Source organism: Callionymus lyra, chromosome 10 (genome assembly GCF_982586985.1).
Source record: "Callionymus lyra chromosome 10, fCalLyr1.hap1.1, whole genome shotgun sequence".
Classification (NCBI taxonomy): domain Eukaryota; kingdom Metazoa; phylum Chordata; class Actinopteri; order Syngnathiformes; family Callionymidae; genus Callionymus; species Callionymus lyra.
In genome coordinates this window covers 25,635,763-25,648,441 of record NC_141827.1, presented here as the reverse complement: position 1 = coordinate 25,648,441, position 12,679 = coordinate 25,635,763, and the positions used below count along the sequence as shown (strand labels likewise).

Here is a 12,679-nt window from a genome sequence, read left to right as displayed (position 1 = left end):
ACCTTTGGGGACAAAATCTGAGGTATTTCGCAGCAACATTCGAGATTGTCTAAAGTTTCACCACAATCTCTCTGACATGCCAGAAGAGTTTAACAGGCGTTTCTCATAGAAATTGCGCAATTAAGTTTATTTCAGACAGACCAAAGCTCATAAAAAAAATCTGCATGAACGAGGAGATTTAATGAGGAAGATAAAACTGCAGAGAGGAGGAGACAGCCACAGGTTAAACGATAAGTTTGAATTCCTGATCTTAACAAAGAGAAACAGATAAATAGATGAAGCCCTGTTTTGAATCTTTGAGAGCTTCATATTGTATGTTTAGATAAGATAAAAACCGCACATTTAAAGATAGACACACTCTGCAATGCAATTGGAGTTTTATCATCTAATGCAATTTGAGTTTTATGTTTGAGTAACATGTTCCGGTGATTTTATATGCATTGGAAAGAATCATATCCAGCGGCAACATAAAATGGATACTGCAGCCATTTTAAAGAGATTAAGACCAACCAGTGAGGGAATTTACAGAATCATACGAATAAAAAGAAGGCTCCATTTTAGCATAGTTGAAACAATAGACTCATAGACTTTAATAATTAGCTTGATATCTAAATGAAAAACGGTTATTTGGGATAACAGTCTGTCGCAGTAAGTGTATTAAAATATATAAGAGCAGAAGAAAAGAAGACAACAAAAGGGATAAATAGGTACTATAATAAAAGACTGTAAAATAGAAAATGGACACATAATTTATAATTGAACAAATGGATTGAAAGATTTGGTAAACTACCCCATTTTTCCATTCTCTGATGGTGCATATAAGGTAGGTATATTTGCGGCACTCTAATTTAATTCAAGAGATTACCAAACTTCCCTTTTTACATAAAAAGCTATATGTAAGCTGTTTTTAAATCATATCAGCAAATCTACCTGTAAAAAACTTTTAATACGAGAGGCAACCCTAATCCTAACCCTAACCCTATTTTACTCATTACAAAAGATGTCTTTACTTTACATTTAATTTACTTTAGTCCTGCACTAAACTTATTATCTTATCTATCATATTTTACTGTGTATTCTCCCTTTACAGACAATGAGCCTGTTAAGAACAAAACAAACTACATAAACGCTTCAATATTTTGGTGTGAAATTTTTTTATGAAATGGTGTCTCAGAACATAAAAGTCCTGCAGGAAGATTCTTCAACCCATAAACACAAGGTGAGAAAGGGAGCTCTACAAGAGACACTTCATTGGTTCAGCGTGATGGCAGCGAGAGAATATAGAAAACGTTCTGTTGCAGAAATGACCGGGCGCTTTCTGATCAATGAGCCCAATCTTCCTGCTCCAACCTTGCACAGACTCTAAAACAAGGTAAAGAAAGCCGAATAATAACCAGGGTTGACTGCATGCTTATAGTTGACGTCACCAGACATGCAGGAAAAGTATTCACTTAGCCAAAGCTTATGTATTTCAACCTTAAACCCCATGATGGACAGATTACAGTTGATAGCAAAATCTGAAAATCCATACAGGAAATCAATTTCACACGTGGTTGCACTTATTCTCAGTCCCATCGTCACTGTTTTTTTTATTTTCATGCCTTAAATTCTGTTGATGTTGTTGATGCAAATGACGACAAACATGTGAAGGCTTTAGTAAAGCCGGGTTTTCAGAGAAGCGTGTGTACAATATGCGTGTGTAGTCGACGCTGCCTTCTCTTTTGATGCTTCAGCGCAGGCACGGACAGCAATGGCCATCTCCATGGCAACAGAGAAAAAATCAGAAAAAAGGATGCTGGTAGTTAATTATCCATGAGGGGTCGTGCAGCCGCTACTGTACATTTGGATGTCATTCTGTTTAACTAACACTAGGAGGTAAATCTAGAGCATTATTCAATAATATTGAGCAACTTTTGTAGGACAGAATTTATCGTCTTCTGTCCGAGAGCAGGGACAGAACCTGAGCGTTCCCATTAAAAATACTCATTCTAAGTTGTAATGTTCAGACAGTTGTAAATCATTTAGAACAGAACGATTATTTTCTCCTATATTTTAAATTGAGTTTAAATCAAATTAATTTCACACACAACACAACCCACAAAAAAGCTAATAGTTAGAAATAGTGATGTTACAGACACAAATAAATAAATAAATTCAGTTTCAAAATCTTGACAATGGGAACAGAAGAATAATTTTTCGGCTAATTTTTGAAGGTTTTTTTTTTGTGTATATTGCAACTAACTGCAGAGAACTAGCACACAAATAAAGTAAATTATGAAAGCATCATCATGGCCGACATTAAACACATAATCAATGTCACTTTTTATCCTCTTCATAATGCACAAGCAGAATCACCACACTGACTGAGGGAATAAAAACTTGTACGTCCACAAGGTCTTTAAGGAAGTAAAATCTACTTTCAACATCATTTCGCTACATTAGCTGGACTTTGTGACTAAAAAACACTAAATTTCCTCCTTCATCAAATGCAGAACTGGGTCTCCTTGGGACTGTGTGCTGAGCCCCCTCCTGTTCACCCTGCTCAGGTACAATTACTTTCAGAGCAGGGGTCTGCAACCTTTTTTGAACCAAGGACCGGTTTGATGTGGGCATTATATTCACGGACAGACCTTCATAAAACTGTAAAACACCATTTTTCCACTAGTTTACAGTTTATTTAGAGTAAACTGGACTGAAACGAGCGTCTTGACGTGTGAAGAGTCACAGACTAATGTTTTACCAGAGAAAATACAATCTTTTTTAAAAAGAAAATGATTTATAGTAGAGAAATTATATAAATTATTATTCTTTTTTTGTGGCCCCGGTGAGATTGCATTTTTTTTAAACACACAAATGCTGATGCAAACCAACCAGTGAATACGAATAGAATGATGTTTTGATTTTGCCTCGTTGTTGGACTCGCAAATTTAAACATTGAGCCAACATTAGTTCGCCATCAGAGTTCCTGGATCTGGACTTCTTTGGGAAATCTATGCCGGCTAGACAATAGGGGAGAACATGACCCAGACCATAGACTGCTGAGATACGGGACCATTAAGTGGTCGCAACGAACAACAAGTCATTTAATAATGTCTCAGGAATGGTAGAGGACATTCCCCTTGTTTCAACAACTAGGAGTCCTCACAAAATAATTCTTAAATCCTGGATTTTTTTTAATGATGGCTGATGATTTTTGTGTTTCCATTGTGAAATAAGCTCCTTGGTGGAGGTTTGTCCTTTCTCTGATCTTTACCCGTTCAAATATGCAATAGTCAGGAATGCTCATTGCTAGATCCACAAAAGGCGAGGATTTAATGGGAATTTGAGGCCTGGCAGACGCTCACTCTTCTCACATCACAGCCTCTGCATTCAGGTGACAGGAATCAGTCAATTTACAGAAGAAGAGAAGCTCTTAGTAAATGATCTTCTCTTCAACATTAAGAAAAAAAAACATGCAGCTCAATCTCTTTTCTCAGTCTACGACTGGAGCAGGTGTGTGATTATAACTCTTTACTCTCTGTTGCTCTGCTCAAATACCAATAAGATTGAGTTTGATGCGCCATGTGCGGGGTTAAGCCGAAAGTTGAACTCTGTTTAGGGCTGTCAATCATCCCTGAAAGTACGTGGAATTATTGGCAATTTCCATCTGAACACAGGTCAGAAACGGAAGATAAACAGCCTCCGTCTGGATGTTGACTTTCAAACACATGAAGGCACAGACGGGCTAAAAACAAATACAGTGAGCAGAGGAAGTAGCGTTTAGGTATGTAAGCCGCTGAATTTACAAGGCGTGTCAGGTTGAATTGATAATGAGTCTTTTCAGTGATCTTATCAATATTCATAGAGCGTGGAAAAGGGCATATGGTAATTAATGAGATGATAACACCTGGGAAATGTACAATATTATAGGATGCATTAAATCCTGGATAAACAAAGCCTTTGAATTGTATTATGCAAATCATTTATGAAAATAAATAAATACAAGCACAAATAATGCAATACTTTTTTTTTCATTTAATTATTTTTTGGTTAAGTCACTCACATAATAGTCACTGTAATAATAATAATAATAATACATGTTTTGGATTTTAAGGGACTATATCAGGGTTTACAACACGATTTAATGGTTTGTATATCAGTGTGAAGAGCAACGCCATTGTGCAAATCACCTATTAATATTCACAAGTCGTTCTGAAACACAATAAAAGTGTACGTTTTGCAGAATAAGATTATTTGACAATGTACAGTATATTATTGGCCATTAGCGTTACTTTATAAGCATCAAGTCAAAAATAGTAAAACAGCGTCATCTGCTGGAATTGTTTTAAATTGATCATATTAAGCGAAGGGGGCTTTCTCTCAAATATTATATTTTATAAATAAAATATTTTCATAATCATTTAAAAACATTTAAAGAACGAACTGGATTATTATCCTGTATTTTAAAGGGGTATTCGACCGAACCTCTCACTCAAAACTCAATTTCCCATCACCTATCGCGCGTGTCGCCTTCGATGACGTATTTTCTACTCGACGCTAGCTGTCATCTATGAAGTTGATCTGATGTAAAGTAAAATAAAAACAGGTCTTTTAAAAGACAACAAGCGTTAATCGCTCTTCTGGTAATATGTTAGTAAGACTTAATCAAATCTATATTTAGTTGTTTTGTTTTTTCTACGAACGTTACAATTGTTATTGGGTTCGAGTGTTTTGTGGATCATGACTTTGCCAGTTTTGCACAACACTGGTGTGGTTTACAGGAGGATCCTGTCCCAGTTCCCTCAGGACATCTGTTTGGCTTTCGCTTATGGCTCAGGGGTTTTTAAACAACATGGAACCAGCCAAGGTCAGATGGAGGTGAGAGAACTTTACGGTCCATTCGTTGTGTCGTTATATCCAATGACGTTGAGCGCTTTAGATGCAAAAATGGATGGATCAGTGGTTGGCAATGAAATGTACTCAGGCTTTTTCATGTTTTTAAGTAAAAAAAATAAAATAAATACAATCAAGCTGTATTTAACTGTTTTTTCGTCATGAAAAATCGCCTTTTTTCATAAATATTTTTCATTTTCACCTAAATCTATTTGAGGGGCAATAAATAATCGTAATAGTCCAATTTTTTTTTAATGAAATATGAGTTTCTACATAATCTTGACATAAAGATGGTCAAAGTCTTTTTTTGTAATGGACATATATTGTTGTTTTGCTTTCTTACATTATAAGAAATCTGTAGCAATGTGTTTAATTAATATGATTCCATTTACATTGATTATTCACGTTTTTCAAGTTCTATAAGCACTTTACAAATAAAACTGAATTACTTGCACTTTTTAAAGCATTTATTTGGGTTGTCCCCTTTTTTCAAGAGTGTTTCGTACATGAGCGTTCCATTTTATTGGTCGACAACTTGAATGTGAGTGAATACATTAAACAGAATCTCCATTCTGTTTCTATTCATTCTTTCTGAAATTTAAAAATGACCAATGATGTAGAACGTATGGACACTTACACAGGATGTTGTTCTTACTGTAGGTGACCAGTTCTTAAGCAAAGGTCTTTGCTTTTTTTTTGTTTTAGTGGTCATTGTGTTGTTCGTTTTATGTTTGTTTGCTGAATCACGTTCCTCTAATTCTGATCATTTTCTTCTGTAGAAAAACATGCTGGACTTTGTTTTTGCTGTGGATGACCCTGTAACCTGGCACACCATGAACCTCCTGCAGAATCGCAAACATTACTCCATCCTGAAGCTGCTGGGACCCACAAAAATAAGCAGCATCCAGAGTGATCACGGTGCCGCAGTGTATTACAACACGCTGGTTCCTGTGGATGGCAAGGTACATAAGAAACTGACAAAATACTGAAGTGTAATCTGTAATCTATTTATTTTTTTTAGTAGGAAGGAATGAACCATACAAAATGTATTTATGTAGTTTTCTATGTTTATTTTCCAGATCATTAAATATGGAGTGATAAGTACAGAGGATCTGATTGATGACCTGATGCACTGGAAGACCTTGTATGTTGCAGGACGTCTACACAAACCGGTCAGTGTGACGGTCAAAACAAAAGCATGAGAATCTAGAAACAAGAGATTTACTAAAAAAGATTGTGTATTTTAGGTTAAGATGCTGGTTCAAGGGGAGAATGGAAAGCTTCGAGCGTCTCTCGTGGCCAACCTCAAGAGTGCAGTGACGGCTTCTTTTCTCATGTTGCCCGAGAGTTTTACCGAGGAGGAACTTTTCCTACAGATTGCTGGACTCTCTTACGCAGGTATTTAACAATAAAGTCGATAAATGACACAAAACCTGATTTAATATTCAGGCTCAAACATTTTGTTTTCCCAGGTGACTTCAGGATGATGTTTGGAGAGGACAAATCAAAGGTGTCCAACATAGTGGGAGACAACATCGATCACTTTCGATTCCTCTATAGTAACATCCTACAAGACTGTCCTCAAGTGGTCTACAAACCTCAGCAAGGAAAATTAGAGGTAAAGTGGAAACAACAACACAGCTCGCTGTTGGTAATGTTGAGACTGATTTATTTAGCTTTTTTTCCAAGAAAAATTTGTATTTTTTCTTAGTTTAAAAGCCACATTATTCCTATATTTACTAAAGTCATTAAATCAATGAATCTAAAACAAGCAATTAATTGCCATTAGAATGTTTAAAACAAAAATGTCAACGTCAAATTTGATTGATATTCCTTTATTGGGGACATTTTAGCAGCAGTACATACACATTTAATATTTAAACATAGTAAGAACAATAAAAACAAAGAAATTGTTAACTAAAGATAGTAATGAGAAAAAATAAATAACGATAATAACATAAAAATAATTAAACAACTAAATAAGAATTTCAAAATATATCAACAACAATTAAACATGTATAACAAAACAACCACTACTAATACTAGACTTTTTTTAATGCACACAATACAGAAGTACAGAAAGAAAAAACTTGAATAAAACTAAGAACTAATAAAAAACATGTTTTTTATCGTTAAAGGACCTGCCAATGGGCAGAGCTGTACGTTAGTTTTAACCAACATGTTTCTTTATGGCCTGAAGCGCCTCTTGGCAAAGATTACGAGGTAAACTTCGTGCAAGTTATTTTATTTTATTAATATTTTTCTAATTTAAAATGATTGGAGTCAAAGGAAGTTTTTCAGTGGACTAAAAAGTCATCTTTATTTTTCGTTAAAATTTACATCGGCTGTCAATGTAATTGATCTGGTGCTTTGTTTTTTATCGTCTTAACAAGTCTTGAATTGTACTTACGTTAAGCTGTAAGAACTCTGTACAAGACTGAAGGTTTGGCTTATTTTCTTATTATTTCTTTCCCTTTTTTCTCATAATTTTTTTTTTTTTTACCAAACGAAATATTATCTTCACACTTATCTTCATTTCCGAGGATGTTGAAGATTATCCTCGGGTCACATCTAGTGGAGAATAAGGAACAGTGTGTAAAGATGTTTTCAAACAAAAACAGTTTAAAAAAAAGAAAAGATTATATATACATCTATCAATGTATGCTGTTTTTATCTTTAGGGAACTCAGTCTTAAATGTCATTAGTCTTCCCACGTTCATCATTCCTAAGCCAATATTTGAATTCTAGCTATTCAATATTTGTTCTTAATTAGTCTGGCATATTTCACCCTCTTGTCTGTGTAATTTATGCTGATCATCAGTGGTTTGTACTGTGTGTCATGGTTTCTGTTTACTCACTTGTTTCATAATCCTTAGAATATTATCTTCACACAATGCTTATCTCTTACAGGTGTGATCAACCTGTACGACAGTTGAAACATTCCACTACTTTATAAATTATATTTAAAGAGTTATTGATTTATTAGAAATTTAAAAACCAAGTTCAAGAATTTCCATCCTTTCATCTGCGTTTTAAGGTGGACAAAAGCCCAGAGGGTCAGTTCGTCCAGTTGATGGCGTTACCGCGGACTTTGCAGCAGCGCATTACAAAACTGGTCGACCCTCCTGGTAAAAACAGGGACGTGGAAGAAATCCTGCTTCAGGTGGCGCAAGATCCAGACTGTGGTGTTGTTGTCCAGCAAGGTAGGACTGGGCTTTTTATGCGTTTCTTTCTGCATGTCTTTGGCCCAAATGTACGGCTTGGTATCGAACAGCATCTTATTTTGGCACCGGTTGCTTCATTAGTATCAAGTATTTAAACATGCTTCGGCATTTGGTACCAAGTTTCAGTACCAAAACTTTAAATTATGAGGATATTTCTGAAGAAAAAGTGAAGATGAATTTGTTTCCTTCAAGATTTATTTTGTACAGACAATTTTTCGCTGGAAATTTATTTTTATTTATTTATTATGTAAGAAAACTAGTGGTAGTCTTATGAAGCCTCATGAAGCAGTGTCATTATTTTCAGAGTCCACTAGATGGCAGCCTTTGCATGTTTTTCCTTTGTTTTGAAATGTTTTAATGATACACTGACATGCTTCATCAGCTTAAGAAAACATATTGGAGTGAAAGTTTGGAAAATTAAACTCAAGATATGTTTTACTTTTTCTTAGAACTGATATTATAAAATTCGGGATTAAAAATCTTAACTTTAAATTTTGGCCATTTTGTGTGTTCTTTTTTTTTAAGCAATCTGTTCCATCTCAACTATATAATCAAAGCTGTGTAAATAATCACATTTGATGATGATGTTTATTCCATCTGAGACCTATGTTTGTTTTCTTCTGAAGGTATTTCTTCTATTGTGAAGTCTTCAAGTATAACACAGAGTACTAAAGGCATCGCTACGGCTGGTGAGTATTTTTGGTCCGGGTACATTTTTTTGTTGATCATATGTTGTTTTTTTCTTGGAAGCTGAGAATTTCCTTGACGGTTACAAATAGAAAAGCATTCGTGTGAAATTTAGTTAAATACAGCAGTAAATGTGATTATTCTGTCAACAGATCTCAACCTTAAGTTGCAGTTTATTGTTTTCCTCAAATCTAAGATTTGCTCTCTGGGTTCCCAGGCTTGTGGAAGTCGGTGTCCTACAGTTCTAAGAAGATGATGAAGATGTGGAAGGGCTGGAGGAGGAAGCCGTCCGTTTCTGAAATGAAGACTTGACGAATGTTTATAAAATATTATGAATATTAACAAACCTTCTCCTGTTTTCATCTTGGAATCTTGTCTGGTAAATGACAATCACAAACAAAACTATTCTTAAATATCTTGACCAATTGTTGAGATATAGGTGCTGCAAACTGGATCAAATTGTGCCATTGGAAATTGTGTTTTAATGTCCACATGCTGCTACTTTGTTTGATAAACGATGGAAAAAAGTCACTAAGAATAATGGTTTTTTTTTATTGATTTATTTAATGATTGTGTAACTTATCACTACAATATTTGCAGCTACTTAAGATTCATGTGGAACAGAAATTCTCTCTGGGAAAAGCTTTTCTTGGAAAAATTCTTTGGTTGCCATTTAGCATGCTTTATTAATATAATAATATTTTCTATATTCTAACATGATCTTACATTTTCCTTTCTGTTCATTATTACTATCTTTCATTAAACGAACCTTATCGGACAGATATACTTTATTTTTTGTTAGTAAAATACATTATTTTGAATTTTATTGGTCGGCATCTTTTTTTTTCATGCTACTCCTGTGGAAAACATTCATGTAATGCCTGATTTTCTTTGCAATTATATGCTAAAGTATGTCCAGAAAGATCAGGACATGGACTTCCAAGGAAGACGCCATGACACTTAATCTAGATAGGATAATAATATACTGAAAATGTAAATAATACATTACGTGTTTTTAATAAAATCCATCTTTTATTTAAAGTTGAACGTTTTGTTATACTTTACAGATATTTAATGTCTTATTTAGATGATAAAGCAACAGATGCCAAATACATTTTCATAATATGTTGTGCGGTTCCACCCAGTATGAAAAGAAAAAATGTTTATTTAATTAAACTATGGAAATCTAAATTATGAAGAAGAAAGAGAGAGAAATTATCAATTCATGTCATTACAACTTTATGTTTGATAAAATGTTATCCAGGAAATGCCATTGTCCTAAAAATTGACAATGATATAATGTATATATGTCGTTTATTCTTTTATACGTTGACCTGCAGGTATGAATTTAAAATTATATAAACATTGTGACCTAGGCATCCTCTTTGCAACATTTTGACAAGATACACCTTATCTGAGAACGATAGACACAATGTCCTCAATTTGTTATGTTACATGATAATGTTTTAAAATAATTGTACAGTTTCAGAATTTACATTTTAATGTTGGCGCTCTAGAACTATTTGTGTGGGAACCTGCATGAGACCCTTGGGTGACATTTAAAGACACATTTAAGAACATAGAGAACATCGTAAGCTGGTATATAGAACTTTATATAACTTAATTAATTAGTTCAACTTTTCTTTTAAAACATAAATAAAAAACAAACCAGTAAAGTAACAATGGGCTAATTTTTAATTTGTTTAGTTTTCCGCGGGACAACAAATGATAATATGTATCCTGCTTCAGTTTAAAATATAACAATAATACTAATGATTGTTATAACATTTTAAATAATTATTAAATAGTGTGAAATCAATTTATATTTTCTATATTTACATCATACTATCAAAAATGTAAACGTGGTTACGTCAGCAGCGGGCTTGAACGGATATGACGTCATCTTTTATTACAGTCATGCAATAAAATATAAATTGTGTCCAGTTATTTATTTACTATGTTTCTATTTCACTTGAAGACATTATTTGAAAAGTGTTAACGTCAGAAGCGGGTGTTTGAACTCATATGGCGTGACATCATATTACAGTAATGCAACAACACATGAATTGTGTTCGACGATTTATTTTCTATATGCACGTTATACTGTGGGGATAAACAAAAATAAATACATTTCAGAAACGTTTTTACGTCATAAGAAGGGTTGAGCGGATATGACGTCACCTTACTACAATAATGTATGCTGATATCATTGCCGCGCGTCTCCACCAATCAGCGCGCGTCACTTTCACCACCTGCTAGGAACCGAATTCCATCATTCCACGCATTCCTGCCCCTTCCTCCTCCTTCTCCTCCTCCTCCTCCTCCTCCTCCTCGTTTACAACCAAGTTTGTCAGCTCAGCCGCGACAGTCTTTCCCAGCAGAAGTCGCTGCGTGTTTCTCCGTGGAATAGAACTCCTTTAAAAAAATACTTTTTATTTAAATTTGAACTGGTGGATTAATAACACTGGACTCTTCCAGAGTGGCGGTGGAAGGAGGTACGTGTGCCATTGTTTGCTGCTTCTCCACAAGTACTGTGTGGTTCCGTGGAAACATGTGTTTAAGCGGGAGATGACATTCTTGAGTCACATTTTCTTCCACGACATTGAAGAGGATCACTGGCGGGTTCCCAACTTTTCTCGTGGAGAAATGAAGCCACGCTGCCTCGTCATGTCGTGTCTGGTCCAAGCGCCTTTTTTTTTTTTACTTTTGTATCTCTTTTTCTAAAGACTGTCATAAATACAGACATGACGCACTTTGTCGTCATCCACGGTCGCTTCTGTTCTTTTGTCTTCAGTAGTTTGGAATGACAATGTGTGACCGAGATCCTTCCCGGAATAGTCGAGCTTAAAACGAAAGGAATAAAATCCAAGGAATGTAGGAAACATTTAACTTTAAATTCTACCAAACTCAACAATAATAGTGGAAAACAAGTCAAGTTATGAAAAGGGATAATGAAAACAAAGTTATTAAAATGGCATTAAGAGAATGTTTTGACTTAAACTCAATTCATTATCATTATCTTCTCTTAATAAGATTATCCATGGGTTGGAGACTGTCCCAGCTACACACGGTGAAAGTCAGGGGAACCCTGAACAGGTTGACAGTCCATCTCGAGTCACGAATACAAACACGACTGAAACATTTTCACGTGTTCGATTGACCTGTATGTTTTTGGATGGTGGGATGAAATGAAATGGTTAAAAAAAACAGAAAAACAAATAATAATGTTAGTACAGATAATACTACACTATTATCTCACTTAAACACCTAAATTAATTTAATATGATGGGAGGAAAACAAAAACAATCGCACATTATTATTATTTGTTCAGGCTTTTCCTTGATTTTCTGGAGCTCCTGTTGTGTTCTCAGTTTTATCTTGCCCTTTAAAGTATATACTTTATTGAATATTGTTTTGATTGTTTAAGCGCTTTGTGACCCTGGTCTGGAAAAGCGCTATACAAATAAAAAATACTTACTTACTTACTTACATAAAGGACATTGTAAAATAAGCCTTAACTTGATTGTATATAATGTATTGTTTTATTTAAATAATTCATAGAAAATACATTACATTCTTTTTAATAATGTGCTATTATAACCATAAAATCATGGTCATGCTAAACATGCTAAAATTAGCCTTCAAGAAAAACTGATTTCACATCCTGTTTACACTTCCTGCAAAAAGAGGGACAAACGTATAGACGATAAAACGATACATTAAGAAAATTACGTTACAAAAATAAAATATACTATTTTATTAATTGATTTTCAAGAGACATTATGAAAATGAAAGCGATTACGTTTGAGATTACGGTTGTAAGTTTGGAAAGTCAAATGAGGTTTTCTGTTGATTTTTACAGAGCAATAGTATATACTCCAATAATTAAAAAACGT

General features: G+C 34.4%; 2 protein-coding genes across 2 annotated transcripts in view; both read left to right on the top strand.

The window, feature by feature from the left end:
* The first annotated feature begins 4,540 nt into the window (after positions 1-4,540).
* Positions 4,541-9,324, top strand: tamm41 (TAM41 mitochondrial translocator assembly and maintenance homolog). Its single transcript, XM_087800973.1, has 8 exons — positions 4,541-4,857; positions 5,652-5,834; positions 5,952-6,044; positions 6,120-6,270; positions 6,345-6,490; positions 7,910-8,075; positions 8,723-8,785; positions 9,001-9,324. The coding sequence occupies exons 1-8, from the start codon at positions 4,720-4,722 to the stop codon at positions 9,093-9,095; spliced, it is 1,035 nt and encodes a 344-aa protein (XP_087657099.1). The 5' UTR covers positions 4,541-4,719; the 3' UTR covers positions 9,096-9,324.
* Positions 9,325-11,148: 1,824 nt separating this feature from the next.
* Positions 11,149-12,679, top strand: part of vgll4b (vestigial-like family member 4b) — a 29,802-nt gene continuing 28,271 nt past the window's right edge. Inside the window, exon 1 of the mRNA XM_087800975.1 lies at positions 11,149-11,278. The gene's annotated coding sequence lies outside the window, so the exon portion shown is untranslated. The remainder of the gene's footprint in view (positions 11,279-12,679) is intronic.

Excerpts from the sequence above, each read along its gene's own strand:
- tamm41 (XM_087800973.1), top strand. The coding sequence starts at position 4,720 with ATGACTTTGCCAGTTTTGCACAACACTGGTGTGGTTTACAGGAGGATC. Across the intron at positions 5,835-5,951 it reads TGGTTCCTGTGGATGGCAAG|ATCATTAAATATGGAGTGAT; the intron begins GTACATAAGAAA and ends TTTATTTTCCAG. Across the intron at positions 6,271-6,344 it reads TGCTGGACTCTCTTACGCAG|GTGACTTCAGGATGATGTTT; the intron begins GTATTTAACAAT and ends TTGTTTTCCCAG.